The sequence below is a fragment of the Scyliorhinus canicula genome, chromosome 6 (assembly GCF_902713615.1).
Source record: "Scyliorhinus canicula chromosome 6, sScyCan1.1, whole genome shotgun sequence".
Taxonomy (NCBI): Eukaryota; Metazoa; Chordata; class Chondrichthyes; order Carcharhiniformes; family Scyliorhinidae; genus Scyliorhinus; species Scyliorhinus canicula.
In genome coordinates this window covers 37,754,135-37,772,910 of record NC_052151.1, presented here as the reverse complement: position 1 = coordinate 37,772,910, position 18,776 = coordinate 37,754,135, and the positions used below count along the sequence as shown (strand labels likewise).

At 43.3% G+C, this 18,776-nt stretch overlaps 1 protein-coding gene across 1 annotated transcript in view; it reads left to right on the top strand.

Annotated features, from left to right (window-relative positions):
* The window catches only part of cdc40 (cell division cycle 40 homolog (S. cerevisiae)), a 203,538-nt gene that overhangs the window by 62,545 nt on the left and 122,217 nt on the right, over positions 1–18,776 (top strand). Inside the window, exon 4 of the mRNA XM_038801008.1 lies at positions 16,708–16,797. Coding sequence (XP_038656936.1) covers positions 16,708–16,797 — 90 coding nt within the window. The remainder of the gene's footprint in view (positions 1–16,707; positions 16,798–18,776) is intronic.

The following is an 18,776-nucleotide window of genomic DNA, read 5'->3' as shown; positions in this document are numbered from 1 at the left end:
TTGTGGAAATATGCATTGCACTAGGTTACCTATTACGATCCCCGACCTGACCCTAACAACAGTGGCTAGGATACTGGATAGAAACCCCAATATTTGATTTTAATTTTGTAAGACTTTGAGGAAAGGATACCTCGCTCCAGGAGTAATTTTATCCGAAAAAGGGATTATGGTCTATTAAAACAAACTTTATTACTAACACAATATTAAAGTATCTTTAACATCACACAAAAAAATAGTTTACCGTTACCCCTTAAACAATTCTAATCAATACAGTACACACTAACCCTTAACTGCTATCTTTACTTCCATTCAAACAACAGAACCACCTCAGATCTTAATCATTTTTTTAATACAGTTAACAATCAGGAATACATACTGAACAGAGATGTCTGGAAATCGCTTTGAGAAAGAGAGATCTTTTGACTGCTTTAAAGAAAGATCTGACCCTGTCTGAACAATGTAGAAACTCTGGCTGTGTTTCTTCAGAAGCTGCTGCCCAGCTTGTTTCAGCTTGCCTTCCAGCCACACAACTAACTCTCTGAGCTGTTTGGAAAGAAACTCCTGGTGTGTCTACAGACAGATCTTTAATTGAACTGTATCAAGACAGATGCTTGACTTCTGTTTACATGGCAATCGAAAACCAAGCTGCCTGCTTTTCTGCAAAATGCCAGGCACTCCAGCTCCTCCTATTAATTACATCATCTTACCCAGCTGAAACACACCGTCTCTCATGAACTAAGCCACAGGGAACCCTCTTAATCCAAACAAAAATCCATCAGCTCAAGGTTTTATGATGCTTTAATTGCACTTCTCCAAAAAGGTCTAGCTGTCTTGCAAACCAGGATTTTTAAAACCACTACTGCAGCAATCATACACATGTTAATCCAGGTTTTTAACACTTACTGCACCAAATACGGATGCAATGTATCTGAAATTCCTGCATTCATTTCGTATCTTAAAAATACATTGTGGTTGCACTGTACAGTACCAGAGTTGCAATATGTTTGAGCTGGTGATCCTTCTGGAGCTACCATGGGTAGGAACTAAAAATAAATAAACTGTGCAGTTGGATGAGAACAGGACTGCAAGGTGAATGGGCAAACTGACCATAGAACCATGAAGCAGTACAAGTGGGTGGAAGGAAACATGGGACTGTGGGGGTGATTGGGATGTGGTTGGAGCTGTGCCGAGGCTCCAATTGTTATGGTCTACGGAGGAACTAATGACATAGGTAGAGTTAGGAATGACTTTGTGCTGAGAGTTTGAGAAATTAGGGTTCCAATTAAAATGCAGAAGCTCAAAGGTAATAAGCTCTGCATTGTTACCTAAACCACACACAGATGGGCAGCAGGGCAAGCAGATTAGAGAATTGAATTTGACTTTGACAAAGAGTCATTGGACTTGAAACGTTAGCTCTTTTCTCTCCCTACAGATGCTGCCAGACATACTGAGATTTTCCAGCATTTTCTCTTTTGTTAGAGAATTGAATGTGTGGCTCAAAAATATTCTTCACACAGCTAGTGGCTCGGGCCTGCAATGCACTGCCTGGGAGTGTGGTCGAGGCAGGTTGAATTGAGGCATTCACGAGGGCATTAGATGATTACTTGCATATAACAATGTGAAGGGTTATGGGGAAAAGGCAGGGGAATGGCACCAAGTCATAGTGTTGAGGATTGTTAAAGGATACAGCAGGACATAGATAGGTTGTAGATTTGGGCAGAGAAATGGCAAATAGTAATAATCGCTTATTGTCACAAGTAGGCTTCAATGAAGTTACTGTGAAAAGACCCTAGTCGCCACATTCCGGCGCCTGTTCGGGGAGGCTGGTACGGGAATTGAACCCACGCTGCGGGCCTTGTTCTGCATTACAAGCCAGCTGTTTAGCCCATGGTGCTAAACCAGCCCCTCATCCAGACAAATGTGAGGTAATTCATTTTGGTACGTCTAACATAGAGGGGGAATATACCGTGAATGGCAAAACTCTTAGGAATATAGAAAGTCAGAGAGATCTGGGCGTGCAGGTCCACAGATCTTTGAAAGTGGCAACACAAATGGACAACGTAGTCAAGAAAGCATACGGAATACTTGCCTTCATTAGACGCTAAGAAGTCTTACAACACCAGGTTAAAGTCCAGCAGGTTTGTTTCGAATCACTAGCTTTCGGAGCACAGCTCCTTCCTCAGGTTTGCGCTTCAAAAGCTAGTGATTCGAAACAAACCTGTTGGACTTTAACTTGGTGTTGTAAGACTTCTTACTGTGCTCACCCCAGTCCAATGCCGACATCTCCACTTCATTGGATGGGGCATCAAGTATAAAAACTGGCAAGTCATGCTACAGTTGTACAGAACCTTAATAATAATAATAATAATAATAAGTATAGAACTTTGGTACGGTCGCACTTGGAACATTGCACACAATTCTGGTCGCCAAATTACCAGAAGGATGTGGAGGCTTTGGAGGGGGTGCAGAGGAGGTTTACCAGGATGTTGCCTGGTCTTGGGGGGGGGTGTTAGTTATGCGGAGAGGCTGAATAGACTCGGACTGTTTTCATTAGAACGACGGAGATTGAGGGTGACCTGATTGAGGTCTACAATATTATAAGGGCCATGAAGAGAACAAAGAACAAAGAAAAGTACAGCACAGGAACAGGCCCTTCGGCCCTCCAAGCCTGCACCGACCATGCTGCCCATCTAAACTAAAATCTTCTACACTTCTGGGGTCTGTACCCCTCTATTCCCATCCTATTCATGCATTTAAATAGATAGAATGGATGGGCAGGCACTCTTTCCCAGGGTGGAGGGTCAGTCACCAGGTGCATAGGTTTAAGGCCCGTGGGGCAAAGTTTAGAGGAGATTTGCGAGGCAGGTTTTTTACGCAGAGGATGGTGAGTGCCTGGAACGCACTGCCAGGGGAGGTTGTGGAAGCAGATACATTAATGGCATTCAAAAGGCATCTCGACACATACATGGATAGGTTGGATATAGAGGGATACGGTACTAAGAAGTGCTGAGATTTTTGGCCAAGGGTGGTATCATGACTGGTACAGGCTTGGAGGGCCAATGGGCCTGTTCCTGTGCTATATTGTTCTTTGTAAGTCATAATGCTCATTTGAAGAGCTGGTGCAGATATGATGTGTTGAATAGTCCCATACTGCACTGCTACAGTTCATAAGTTCATAAGATATAGGAGCATAATTAGCCCATTCGGCCCATCGGGTCTGGTCCGCCATTCTATCATGGCTGATCTGTTCCTCATTCACTACCTACAAAGTTACAGACCAAGAGCTGGATTCACAATTCTGTGAAAAGAGGAGATGTTGATTTGTTTAGATGTACAGAAAGTGTGAAATCTTCACCACAGAAAATGTTTGGTCACCAGTACCATTTCTGAGCCCCGACCCTGCTTAGGTCAGAGATGCGTCAGTGGTGGAGAACTTTAGGGTGGTAGCCATCCAATTAAGGATAACAAGTCAGTGGGGGTGTGGGAATCCTGCCAGCAGTCCCACTGGGAGAGACACGCCCTGCTGAAGAAGAGGGAGTGCTTCAAAATAGAGAACTTATAAAAAGCTCCAGTTAGTTTAAAAAAACAAGGTTGTGCAGAGCCTCAGTGGAGGGGAAACCTCTCCACAAGAGTATCGACGGCTGCAAATTGACCTGTTTTCCCCTTGCAGCTATCTGATACAGGTATTTAATTTAGCCTCAAATGGCCTTCGAACCTCCAAATAAGAGGCTGCACCTGACACAGTGGGGGAGGCCATGTGACCCTGAAAAATTCCAGCGATGTCAACAAATGGCCCATGATTGAAACTTTATTACTTGCGATCATTGTCTGTCCATCTCCCATTGAGTGGTTTGAGATTCCAAAGGCAGCCCTCACCAGGAAAGCTTACCCTGAGATGGGACCACATAGGACAGCTATCCCAAAGAGTTTTGCTACTTTCTTCACCCCACAAAGCTGCCTCCCAAGGGGCTGGGAAGATGATTCCAGCCATGATATTGGAGTAAAACAAGTTTGTAGATCTGGTGATAAAAGCAGATTATGTAAATAGAGGAAGAGATAAGGATGTAAGAATATTTAAAACTGTGTTTAGTCAACAGATTCCACATGTGCGTTGAGAACAGATTTCTAGACAGAATAATGGACAAATAAGTTCAAGTTAGTGCGATTGCAGGTACCTTTAAAAAGAAAGATGGAGAGATAATGATGCAACAGATTCCTATTTTAAAGAAATAATTTATTTTTGAACAGTGTGACGGTAGTGTAGGTGAAAACGATTCTGGGCAGCTCATATCTCTGGAGACATAAATAGGCCTTTTCTCATGGGACATAAACATATAATGATTTGTGATGAGGTGTAACTGATAAATGATCTTTTTGTGGGCAGAGAAAGTACATATTAAATATTCAATGACTTTAAATGGAGGAGGTAGCCATTCAGTGACTTTCAATGGAGGAAGTAGCCATTTATAACAAATAAGGAAAGTGTCAAGCATATCAGTTGGGGGTCAGAACCTGGTGTGTGAATATGATTGAGGCTATCAGAACTCTGTGTGTTCTCCATCCACAAACAATAATTTGCAGAGAGGCACTGAGTTCTGATTTCCCCCCAGGTGAATTCTAATCACGTATGCAAACCTAGAGAGAATGTTCCTGTGGTTTATTACATTACAACTCCTATTGTGCAATAAATGGGATGCATGGCCATACAACTTTGGATTAATAATATAAATTGTTCGGATATGAATACATAAATAAAAATGAGCTGCACTGCATTTATTTATTACGAAGTGCACCCATTGGAAAATACAGCCACAAATAAATGCTAAAAATATAACCGATGATTACAAACAAGATCATTCTTTAATCATTTGGTTAAAATGGGTAAGTCACGTGAGTCGAACATAAAACAAGATTTTTTTTAAGTTGCTCAAAATATTTTTTTTCCCCCTTGAGCTTCAGGATTTTCCTCCCAATAAAGTAGGTGTTTCATCTTTCCCTAAACTGAGCTGTGGTGAAACAAGGCCACAATTTCTCTGTTGCGTGGAGTGAATTGAATTGACTGAAGACTGGTATTTGTGAGGATAGAAAGTTCAGGAGGAGGCCGAGATGGATCATCCATTCAACAGTTCTAGGTAAAGATGATTGCTAATACTTCAACATTGACTTTTGTACTGACATGCTGGGCTCTGCCATCATTGAGTTTGATCATTTTTGTGGAGCTGCCTCCTCAGGCCAGTCACTATCCATGATTTGAGTCCTGGAGTACAAAGAACCACGAAAAGTACAGCACTGGAACAGGCCCTTCGGCCCTCCAAGCCTGTGCCGACCATGCTGCCCGTCATAAGAGTTTTTTTACAGCAAGGAACGAGGTCCTTCAACCCATCATGTCCAAGCACCTATTTACTCTAATTCCATTTTCCAGCGTTTGTCCCCTAGCTTGTACACTATGGCATTTCAAGCACTCATCTAAATACTTCATAAACGTTCTGAGGGTTCCCACCCCACTCTTTCAGGCAGTGAGTTCCAGATTCCAATCACCCTCTGGGTGAAAACGTTTCCCCTCATATCCCCTCTAAGCCTTCTGTCCCTTACTGTAAATCTGTGCCTCCTGGTTATTGACTCTTTCTCTAAGGGGAAAAGTTCCTTCCTATCCACTTTATCTATGCGCCTCATAATTTTATACACCTCAATTAGGTCCTCCCTTAGCCTCCTCTGCTCAAATGAAAACAACCCCAGCCTATCCAATCTGTCTTGATAACTGAAATGTTCCAGCCCAGGCAACAACCTGGTGAATCTCCTCTGGTTGGTTATAGCATTACTGTGGAGCTTTGATCTGATCTGTTATTTATGGGATTGCTTATCTCTTACTTTGTAGCATCATCAGATTGGCCACTCGGTTTCAGCGATACCTGGTGCAGCTATTGGCATGCTCTCCTACACTCCTTAACGAATCAGGGCAGGCACTTGGTTTGCTTGTAATGGCAGAGTGAGGGACATGTTGAACCATGAGGCTGACGATTTTGGTTGAATACAATTCAATGGCTGCTGATGTCTCATAGTGCTTCATGGGTGCCCAGTTTTGAATTGCTAGGTCCGTCCAAATCTAACCCATTTAGCATGGACCTAGTCCCACACATGATGGATGGTATCTCTACTATGAAGACTGGACTTTGTCTCCACAATGATTGTGTATTGGTTACGCGTATCATTATATTATGGACAGAAAGATCTGCAACAAGTAGATTGGTGTGGATGACGTTGTCTAGGATTTTCCCTCCTGTTTGTCCTTTCACCACCTGTTGTAGATATATCCTTCAGGAAGCATTCAGCTCGGTTAGGTACATTTTTACCAAGCCACTTTTGGTGATGAACATTGAAGTTCCCCGTCTGGAGTACATTCTATGCCCTTGCTAACCTCTGTGCTTTTGCTGAACACATGGAGGAGTACTTTTCAGGGAGGGAGACCGGGGATCATCAGTAGGAGGTTTACTTGCCCCTGTTTGTCCAATGCCATGAAAAAACATGCGGTCTGGAGTCGATGTTGAGGACTCCCATGGTCGATGGCAGTTGTTCCTTCCAGTTTTATTCCTTTTTAATTTTCTTCAGCGGTTGGATACAAATTAGTGGCTTGCTGGATCCTTTTAGAGGGCAGTTAAGAGCCACCACATGGGTGTGCCTGGAGTCATATGTCGGGCCAGACCGAGTAAGGGCGGCAGACTTCCTTCCACAAGACCATCAGTGAACGAGATGGGTTTTTATGGCAATCCGGTAGTTTCATGATGATTATTATCGAGACTTGGCTGATTATTCCAGCTTTATTAACTAATTGAATTCCCGCAGTTGCTGTGGTGGTATTTGAACTCATGTCCCCGGCTCTTAGTCCAGTAACATTATCACTATGCTACCGTTCCCATGGGATCAAAGTAATTTTACAAAGCATGCCCTTGAATAAAGCTCTTGCATCGTGTCCCACACTTTGCAACGTTACTTTCCTGCTAAAGGGTCAAGGTACCACTTGACTAGAAATAATGACTTCTTACAGTGAGGTCACTTCTGCCCTTATTGCATGTCAGCATCTGTTGATGTACTTCCTGCAACAAAAAGGTTATCTCCAACATCTCAGCTAGGCTGGGAGTAATATTCTCATTTTGTAAAAATAAATGTCTTGGAGTATGTGTTTCTGTCAGCTGTGGATATTTTATTTTATCTGCCTGTCACTCACAGATTACTTCACTTGTGAAATTAAAGTCCTATTTCAAAGGTTTCTGTGATTTATTGTTGGTGTACTGCAGGTTATCGTCTGTTGATGTTCTGCCTTGTGTTGAGGTTATTGAAAAGTACGAACCTTCAGAAATTAAGTGTACACAAGCCTGGTGAAGTCAAAATTGCATTATGGAATAAATCTATCAAATAGTTGACTAATTTATTTCTGGTGTGTACCATCTCAAATCAGTTTATTTATTCTTAATTATATTATCCTCCCTAGCTGTCCATTAAATGATGTATCCTTATGGATCTTTTAACAATGTACATAGTTATCAATTATGTTATGATTGTCAGGCATTGCCTGCACCATTTTTCATCAGTTATTTACACACCATGTTTTCTATTTAGAAAATGCGGTTATCGGATATTCCAAAAGAGACTGCTCTTACAGGCATTCAACATTTATTCTCAAATTATATAACAAGAACAATCTTGTGTAATTCGGTACTGCTTGTGCAAAAATTAAATGTAAATGTAAGATATTAATTTGTACTAAGGGATAATAGAGAAAGGAGCTGGAAGCTTTTTGTAGACATATTAGCAAGCATTGCCCTTAATGAATAGTAACCTCATTGTGTTGAATTTCTTGTATGCTTTCTATGGAGAAAATGGAGGGAAATGTGAGATCTTCAAATGTAATAACCATTTAAAACTGCTCCCGGTTTTAGCTAAGATTGTGGGCACAGTAATGGATTTAATATCTGCTCTGTTCTGTGTGGTCTTGTTCTTTACTTTATCTAAATGTCGTATTCTGTGTATAGTTTTGCTTTAATATTCATAAACTGTGCTTCCTCCCCTTTTCAGTATTCATTTTGCTACCCTCCTTTTATGTATTTTTCACACCTTTTCTTGTAACATTTTAGAGTTCCGTAGAAGTTTCAATTTTGAAGATTAGTGACCATATCTGTAAAATATTATTGAGTGTAAGATGTGACCTTTTCTGGTCATTTGGTCTGTAACATCAGAATTTGATAGTGCCCGTGGCTCCGCGTGTGACCGTCAGCAGGAGGTTTATCACCACCTCTTTTCTCTTGCTTTCTGGAGCCACTGTTGCTTCACCAATCACCTGTAAACAGACAGTGCCTCCATCCACTCTGTTTCCCAAGCTTCCCAATCTGTTCCAAAGGGCCTCTGATCTCTCTCTGGCCTCCAATCTTCCCTGACCCTGAGCTCCCAATGTTAGCCAACTTTTAACCCAATCAACCCTGCGCCAGTGTCCCTGATTATCCTTGGCTCCAGACTCCTGCCTCCCTGAATTTCCCCAAAGCTGGACTTCGATCTTCCTCTCCGATGTTCTGCGGCTGCACCTGCCCACCCAACCAGCCGCTTAAAGAGAGACAAAAATTTAAAATCAGGTCCTGCCATTAAATTCTGAAGACCCGTTCTTCTGGATTTTCTGACCTCAGACTAGCCAAGGTACCCCCAATTCCCTCCCCACCTCTGGCTATCCTCATCACTGTCTACCACCGTGCCAAGTTTAAAGCCTGTAACTTCCTGATTCCCCAGCGTCGGATTTAGGTTGGACCCCAAAGATGCGCAGGGGAATCTTTCTGGGAAGTTCCCAGGTAAGGGTTTATACCACAATTGTCCAGAAGCACTAACATCCCCTGGACAATTGCACTATGCTGGGATCCAGCCAACAAAGCGATTTAAATCGCTAATTTCAGATGGTTCTGCCATTGATACACCAATAGGTACTCTGAAATAGTTAGAAGAAATAAAACCACTTTTAAGCTCAGCTTAACTATTACCTTCTCCTTGGCTTGTCAGTTTTACTGGGCCCTTTAAACCTACAGCCAGTCCAGTAAAGAATGGGTGTGACCTCCCTGAGGTTGCTGGTGTTGCACTGTACTATGGCCTTCAGAGACTCTTTTACTGCAGTTCCAACCAGTGGAGGTTTGAATTAAGTTTTCCAGAGCAGATCAGAGCTTTAAACTCTTGTAACGTGTGCTGGCCAGGACCGTACACCGCTGGGTGGAGGTTGCATCTGCGATAATTCTGCTCCCTACACAAGAGTAATGGATCCAAAATTGACACTTGGGGAGAACCACCACAAACCACCTCCCAGTTTTAGCTTTGGAAGCTTTACCCCTTTCCTTGCTTTACCCCTTTCCTTTCTAACAATATGCCTCGTTGTGCCGGAATAATTCCGTTGCCCTGTTGCCCTGCAATCACCTTTCCAATCTACCTGTGCTAGGTCCCATCTTAAATTAGTTCTCCAGCAGAATGTGTGGTTGTCATGATGATAAATGTACTCGATTTCTCCTAATTAATTTCCCACAGCCAGATCCAACAGTATTTCTTTCCTTGTTGAACTGGAGGTATATTGATTGAGGAAGTTCTCTTGCACACATCAGAAATTCCTCTCCTTCCCTACCCTTAGGTCAGTTGTTCCCAATCTATATTAGGCTAACTAAAGTTTCTGAATATTACGATTTCTTTTTTAAAATGTATTTTATTACAAACATGTATCAAAACAGGTTACAGTGAATAAACACCCCAGGAAACATAATTCCCAATAATCAACTATACAGTCTATCCAGATTTTTCCCCTTTTTCACCCCCACCTCAACCCCCCCCCTCCCGGGACGAACAGCCCCTCAAACGGTCACAAACATCTTCTACCTTTCCTCAAACCCCCCTGAAGAGCTAATTCATACTTTTTCTCCTCTAATCGCAAGAAGTCAGACAGGTCACCCAACCATATTACGATTTTATTTTTGGTACTTGCCTTTGATACATGTCGACAAATTTGTTAATCTATCTCATCATTGTTTGGAGCTTTATTTTTTAAAAAGTGCTCCCAGCTGGCTCTCATCTTTATCTTCTAGAATTGTAAATCACCCTATTCTATACTGCTGCACCCCCCCCCCCCCCCCCCCCCCCCCCCCTCTGCTTTCCACCCTGCACCCATCATTCATGAATACTAAAAACTTATTCCTGGTCTTGTTTAAGACATATCTCTGTTAAAGCAAGGACAACATAATCTCATACAGCAATTTGTGCCAGCAACTCACCAACATTATTAGTTACATTATGGACATTGATGTACATATAAATGATCAACTCATTCCTTTTGCTATTTTCCTCAATCTAGTCGTTTCTGCAGTTATTGGTATATTTTTATTTTACTGCTTTTTGTATCTCTTTCTGCTGTTTTTTGATTTCCTGTCCCCAGCCAAATTAGTTAAAACCATTCCCAATAATACTTGGTGAACTCTCAGCAAGACCATTTGTCCTGGCTCTGTTCAGGTGCAACCTGTCTTTTTGTACAGGCATATCTTTCCTTAATTCCTCAAGAATATGTCAACCTTGCCCCTTGCACCACTTGCACCAGCTACGTATTCATTTGCATCCTCTTCCTGTTTCTATACTCACGAGCAAGTGGCACACCAATTAATGCTGCGATTATTATTTTTTGGAGTTGTGTTTTTGAAAAAAATTCCGGACGTCTGAAACTCTGCTTTAAGTGTCTTAACATTTTTTCTACCTGAGTCATTGATTCGAGCTTGGACCATGACTTCTGGCTGTTCCCCTCCCACTCGCAGACTGTACCCCACATACTTGGTAATATGCTTTATCCTGACATCTGAGAAATGCATATTAGTTACAGCATAGGCCATTTGGCCCAAGAAGTCTTTGCATTTACTTCCATGCGAACATAATCCTATTTACATATCCTGTTCCCATATGTTTTCAATGCTTATCCCTTCATATTCTCCCCAATATGATCTTTAATGTTGTTACATTATTTGCCTCAACCGCTAACCCTGGAAGTGAATTCCACATCCTCACAACCCTCCCTGTAAAGAAATCTCTCCTGCTCTTTGTTTAATTCTCAAAATCTTGTATCCTCCATTGGAGCCAGTCTGCTTCCATCTACCCCATCCCATGCTTTCATAATTTTATACATTTCCAGTGTATTGTGTTGTTCTAATGAAGACAGACCCAATATTTCAAGTTTTTCTTCTTCGAATTTCCCCACAACAGTCAATCTGAATTGTACCTTAAAACCTTTGAACCCAATACAGCACATGGTATTCTAACAGTAGTTATACTGTACTAAGGTTTAATTTGGGTTCATCTTTACCTCTTAACTTTTATATTTTGTTTTTCTTGGGATAACATTGAATTCAATGATTTTTTAAAAAGACTATGTGTATGAGTTGTGTACGGTTGGTTGGGTTTTTGTTATGCTGGTTTTGTGTAACATCTGCTGTGGGTAATGTGGGTTCGGTTATAAAATATATTGTAAAATGGATAACTTTTTATTTAAATATTTAAAAAAAATCTATATATACTATCTCATCTGCAATCCCGTTAGCCACCAAGTTGGCTCTTAGTCAGAAATTTGTTATGAACTTACCTTCTAGGTCAGGGGTGGGCAAACTTTTCCGTGCAAGGGCCACATTCAGAAATTCACAATTCACAAAGGGCCGCATAGTATATTAAGTAAAATAATTACTTCACCCGGTTATGATTCTGGGCGCCTCATATAGAACATAGAACAGTACAGCACAGAACAGGCCCTTCGGCCCTCGACGTTGTGCCGAGCAATGATCACCCTACTCAAGTCAACGTATCCACCCTATACCAGTAAGTAACCCAACAGCCCCCCCCCCCCCCCCCATTAACCTTAAAAAAAAAATTTTTTTTTAAAACATTTTATTTTTTAAAAATTGTTTTTTTTTTAATGACTTGGTGGGCCGCAGAAATACCTTTGGCGGGCCGTAGTTTGCCCACCCCTGTTCTAGGTTGTCCCGTATTGGCTTGTGCATATGCTCATTACTTTTACCCCAGTTTTGGATTTTACAAGTGGACAGAGTTTATTTTATCCAAAATGGATTGGCAGCTAATTCGGGATATATTAGAATCCACTGAATCCCTACGTGCTGAAGGAGGCCAGTTGGCCCATCGAGTCTGCACTGACCCTCTGAAACAGCACCCTACCTAGGTCCCTCATCTGTCCAATCCCTGCCCCACCTAACCGGCATATCCTTGAACACTAAGGGGCAATTTAGCATGGCCAATCCACATTATCTGCACATCTTTGGACTGTGGGAGAAAACCAGAGCACTGGAGGAAACCTAGGCAAACTCCACACAGTCACCCGTCCGGAATTGAACCCAGGTCCCTGGCGCTGTGAGGCAAAAGAGCTAACCACTGTGCATCGTGTTAGCCTAACTACTGATGCATCAAAAAATCTTGATTGAGCAAGAAGGAATAACGGTCGGGTACAAAGAATAAGGTAAACCAGCTGCAAATCTGGTCCTAAATGATAGAATGAGCACTAAATGCGTTTTGTGACTGTTAAGTAGTTTGTAATAATTGTCACTCATCCTAACCATACGCATTGGTCAAACTCATCCCCTGGCCAAAAAGGCACTCGTTTCTTCCAGCAGATTTAATAGGAATTGGGGCACTTCAGAGATCTAGGTTCAAATGGAGCTCAGGAAAATAGGATGAAGGTTTGAGCAATGTCAGCCCAATTCCCAGCAGGTACAAACGCACCGTGCAAACACACCGTGCAAACAGGTCAATACTCAACGAGTGATCTCATTCAGAGATTACCAACTGTGAAAAGAGAAATTGAAACATTCTGAAACCATTTTTGAGAGATTGGGTTCAATGAAAATTGCTGGGGCAAAGTAAAAGAGAATCAGACAGAGGGTAAACCTGTAACAAAACAGAAAATGCTGGAAATACTTAGGAAGTTTAGCAGCATCTGTGGAGGGAGAAAGAGAATTAATGTTTCACGTCATGGCCTTTCATCAGAGTGCTGTACAAAAATACGAATCAAGCAATCCACATACCAAGATCCCAGGCAGGGAAATTAATTTGAACCACAATGATTTTTAACAGATGTGTAAAATTGCAAAGCAGTAAGCAGACTGTTTTGCTTTGCAGATTGCGAAAATATGAGGATGGAAATTGCTGTAGTGAATCAAGGATGTTCGATAACTTGTCTCGAGAGCATTTAGATGTGCATACTTTCTGTACCAGTCTGTTCCAATGAACTGGACCAGAAAACAGCTGAACTTCAGTGCCCTATTTACAGGCGAACCGCACAATTTAGCTCGTGTAACCAATGCAAAACAACCAGCCGTTAACATGTCAACAGCAACACAGAGTTCCAGACTGCACCTGAAGTCCTGGCAAAGAGGAACTAAACAATGATCAAGTGCAAACATCTCCACTTAAGAGTGAAAATAGACTATTTCTGTAATGGGTCTTTCTGGAATAGGAGGTTGAGGCTAGAACATGTGTCAAAGGACTTCAGTTTCAATCTTGCCTCCTTTCTCTAACCTAGTGCAGTATCTCATTATGAAACTTTGTACATGTTGCTTTGACAAGATTAGTTGCAAGGACGTTTTAAGTGTTGGATGTCAGAAAAGCTGTAAGATGTACTGTCACTTATTCAGTTCGTTACTGAGGCACAGAAACCTGAAAGATCTCTATTCAAGCTTAATTCAAAATCAAGTTAAATAACTGAGCTCAGCAAGAATGATGGCAAGAACACTGATGCTCCTGCAAACAAATTGCCTACTATAATTCATTATCAAGACTCGCACATGAATTACGGCCTACTTGGCAAAATACCATAAGGGGTACCTGGTACAGAATGAAAACTCAACACATCAGGAAAAGAGAGAATTGGAGGGGAAAGGCACAAATGTCAATAAATTACAGCACGGTGTCACAGTGGTTTGCACTGCTGCCCCACAGCGCCAGGGACCTGGGTTCAATTCCAGCCTCGGGTGACTGTGTCTGTGTGGGTTTCCCCCGGGTGCACCAGTTTCCTCCCACAGTCCTAAAATGTGTAAATTAGGTGGATTAGCCATTCTAAATTGCCCCTTAGTGTCCAAAAGGTTAGGTGGGGTTATTGAATTACAGGGATAAGGTTGGGCAGGGACGTGGGCCGAGGGACGGTACTCTTTACAAGGGTCGGTGCAGACTCGAGGGGCCAAATGGCCTCCTGCACTGTACAGATTCTACTATAGAAGTGCTTGTTCTACAACGCTGCAAAGATGCACTTTCACAGACTTTTTTAGCGAACACAAAAGGTATTTAACAATAAGAATTGTTCAGCAGCAACATGGCTGTAGCTAGCTCACAAGGTTCTCTGCCTCAGACCCTCTTGCACCATGGGTGATTCCACATCCCGATTGGTCACACAGGCCATGTGACCCTTACTGTGCTGTGTTGCCCTTAAAAGGGCCAATCAGCACATTCCTCCCCCTTTAAGTCCTTTATATAATCTTCAATAACTAATTTATTCAGTCCGAAAGATTAACTAAACATTATGTACATATACATAAGAACTAGGAGCAGGAGTAGGCCATCTGGCCCCTCGAGCCTGCTCTGCCATTCAATGAGATCATGGCTGATCTTTTGTGGACTCGGCTCCACTTTCCGGCCCGAACACCATAACTCTTAATCCCTTTTTTCTTTAAAAAACTATCTACCTTTATCTTAAAAGCATTTAATGAAGGAGCCTCAACTGCTTCACTGGGCAAGGAATTCCATAGATTCACAACCCTTTGGGTGAAGAAGTTCCTCCTAAACATTATTTTGAGGCTATGTCCCCTAGTTCTGCTTTCACCCGCCAGTGGAAACAACCTGCCCGCATCTATCCTATCTATTCCCTTCATAATTTTAAATGTTTCTATAAGATCCCCCCTCATCCTTCTAAATTCCAACGAGTACAGTCCCAGTCTACTCAACCTCTCCTCGTAATCCAACCCCTTCAGGTCTGGGATTAACCTCGTGAATGTCCTCTGCATACCCTCCAGTGCCAGTATGTCCTTTCTCAAGTAAGGAGACCAAAACTGAACACAATACTCCAGGTGTGGCCTCACTAACACCTTATACAATTGCAGCATAACCTCCCTAGTCTTAAACTCCATCCCTCTAGCAATGAAGGACAAAATTCCATTTGCCTTTGTGGACAATTCTAAATAGTCTCTTCGAGGGGGGGTTTCTGTTTCTGTTGAGCAGCGTAATTCTGTTGTCGGATTGATGTTAACAGGAATTTCAGTAAGGGTACCTCTTCTGGCACAGGTGATTCATCACTATTTACTTCCACGGAGACATCAGTTATGTCAATAACAGGTCGAGCAGGTACTTCGGTGTTTACGGGTTCAAAAACATTTCTTGATGGAAACACTGACTGCTGGAGCATGTGTCTGACAGCCGCGCCAGACTGGGTCGCTCCGTCTGACAGCCGCGCCAGACTGGGTCGCTCCGTCTGACAGCCGCGCCAGACTGGGTCGCTCCGTCTGACAGCCGCGCCAGGCTGGGTCGTTCCGTCTGACAGCCGCGCCAGACTGGGTCGCTCCGTCTGACAGACGCGCCAGGCTGGGTCGCTCCGTCTGACAGCCGCGCCGGGCTGGGTCGCTCCGTCTGACAGCCGCGCCGGGCTGGGTCGCTCCGTCTGACAGCCGCGTCAGGCTGGGTCGCTCCGTCTGACAGCCGCGCCAGACTGGGTCGCTCCGTCTGACAGCCGCGCCAGACTGGGTCGCTCCGTCTGACAGCCGCGCCGGGCTGGGTCGCTCCGTCTGACAGCCGCGCCTGACTGGGTCGCTCCGTCTGACAGCCGCGCCAGGCTGGGTCGCTCCGTCTGACAGCCGCGCCGGGCTGGGTTGCTCCGTCTGACAGCCGCGCCAGACTGGGTCGCTCCGTCTGACCGCCGGGCTGGGTCGCTCCGTCTGACAGCCACGCCAGGCTGGGTTGCTCCGTCTGACAGCCGCGCCAGACTGGGTCGCTCCGTCTGACAGCCAGGCTGGGTCGCTCCGTCTGACAGCCAGGCTGGGTCGCTCCGTCTGACAGCCAGGTTGGGTCGCTCCGTCTGACTGCCGCGCCAGACTGGGTCGCTCCGTCTGACAGCTGCGCCGGGCTGGGTCGCTCCGTCTGACAGCCGCGCCAGACTGGGTCGCTCCGTCTGACAGCCGGGCCAGACTGGGTCGCTCCGTCTGACAGCCGGGCTCGGTCGCTCTGTCTGACAGCCGTGCCGGGCTGGGTCGCTCCGTCTGACAGCCGCGCCAGGCTGGGTCGCTCCGTCTGACAGCCGGGCTCGGTCGCTCTGTCTGACAGCTGGGCTGGGTCGCTCTGACAGCCATATAACCATATAAACTGGTCACAATTCTATTCTGGCTAATCTGATATTTTTGAACTTCAAAATGATTTTTGAGAATTATATTGGAGCTTGTTTCCCAAGACTTACTTCATGGCAAATCTGATGTGATGGTAAGCAGTAATGGTTTGAAGCAATTTTTGGCACATATCTTGTCTGAATGGTTCCTTATGTTTCTATAAATACTTTTCAGTGAACCCTGAAGATACATGAATGTTATTTGATGAATTTCAATTCCTTTTTCTTGTTCTATATAACACCACCTTTTTTGTAAAACAATTATTTCAAAACTTTTATTCCAATTTTAGGCTATGCTTTGGATCCGACTGTAGACCACAGTGAAGTACCAGGAGGGGGTGGATATATTGGTAGCGTGGAAGATGCTGAGAAGAATCAAGGTAAAAACCTTTGTTCAGAAGTGCTTCTACAAAATATATTTTGATACCGGGCATTTAATTTAGACATAGGCTTTGATTACCAGTGTATCAAGAGATATCCTATATAAATAATGGGAACATGTTTATTCCAAAATGTGTGCACTGGAATTTAGTTTTAAGGAAAAATGAATAATACTGAGGAAAACTATAATTAATGATTTGCAAGTATTTCTAGTTCTTCCACTCTGACCCCTCCCCCACTCCAGTTTCTGTCTCTTATCTCCTCTCCTTCAGGCATTGACTCCCTTGCTAGAGTATAGTTCCACAGGTGGCAATTACGTTCTGGTACTTTGCTTCAGTAGCCATCATCTATGTATTTGCCATTACTGTGAGTGCTAGCAGGTTGCCCAATTGTGAAAATCATTACAGTCAATGCAGTTCTGTTCTTACGCTGCTGGCATTCATGCACAAGTACATTTTTAACACCTTTGTCCCTCTTTTTGTATAATCCACTGCTGCTGGGAATCATTGTAGTCCACAACAGAGAGTCAAACTCTCATAAATTGGAAATTGAACCTTCGATCTTCCTAGCCTCTAAAGATCCAAGCTGCAGACCTTTGGTGTAATGCTTGGCTACATGCCGGCCATTTTATCTTTATCTGCGAGTATCTTTAGATGCCCAAAATGATGTCTGTAAGTGCCTGCATACCCTTCTGGGAAGGTTGTGTCTGTCTAACACAATTAAATTGTTTTGAGGAAGTAACAAGGAGGGTCGATGAGACTGGTACATTTGATGTAGTCTACATGGATTTCAACAAGGCTTTTGTTGAGGTCCAGCAAGGCAGACTGATGACAAAAGCAGGATCTAAGGCAAAGTAGTAAGATGGATCCACAATTGGTTCCGAGGCAGGAAGTAAAAGTTATTGGGTGTTTTTGTCACTGTGAGGCTGTTTGCAGTGAGGTCCCGGAGAGCTCACTACTAGGTCCCTTAATGCTTGTGGAATACATATTTGATTTGGATTTGAATGTCGGGGGTATGATCAATATTTCAGATGTTACAAACATTGGTTGTGTAGTTGACAATGAAGAATAAAGCTGTAGACTGTGGAAAACTATCGATGGACTAGTCACGTGGGCAGGATAGTGGTAGATGGAGTTCAATCTGGAGAAATCTTGATTTGATTTGATTTATTATTGTCACATGTAATAGTATATAGTGAAAAGTATTGTTTCTTGCATGCTGTAGAAACAATGCATACCGTACATAGGGAAGGAAGGAGAGACTGCAGAATATAATGTTACAGTTATAGCAAGGTGTGGAGAAAAGATCAACTTAATACGAGGTAGGTCCATTCAAAAGTCTGATGGCAGTAGGGAAGAAGTTGTTCTTGAGTCGGTTGGTACGTGACCTCAAACTTTGGTATCATTTTTCTGACGGAAGAAGGTGGAAGAGAATATGTCCAGGGTGCGTGGGGGTCCTTCATTATGCTGGCTGCCTTTCTGAGACAGCGGGAATTATAGATAGAGTCAATGGATGGGAGGCTGAAACCAAAAGAGAAAATGCTGGAAAATCTCAGCAGGTCTGGCAGCATCTGTAGGGAGAGAAAAGAGCTAACGTTTCAAGTTCGATGACTCTTTGTCAAAGCTAACAGACAGAGAAAGTTGGAAATATTTATACTGTGGAGGAGGAATGAAAGATGAGTCATAGGAGGCTGGTTTGCGTGATGGACTGGGCTACATTGACAACCTTTTGTAGTTTCCTGCGGTCTTGGGCAAAGCAGGCTCCATACCAAGCTGTGAGACACCCAGAAAGAATGCTTTCTATGGTGCATCTGTAGAGGTTGGTGAGGGTCGTAGCTGACATGCCAAATTTCCTTAGTCTTCTGAGAAAGTAGAGTTGTTGGTGGGCTTTCTTAACTATAGTGTCGGCATGGGAGGACCAAGACAGGCTGTTGGTGATCTGTACACCTAAAAACTTGAAGCTCTCGACCCTTTCTACT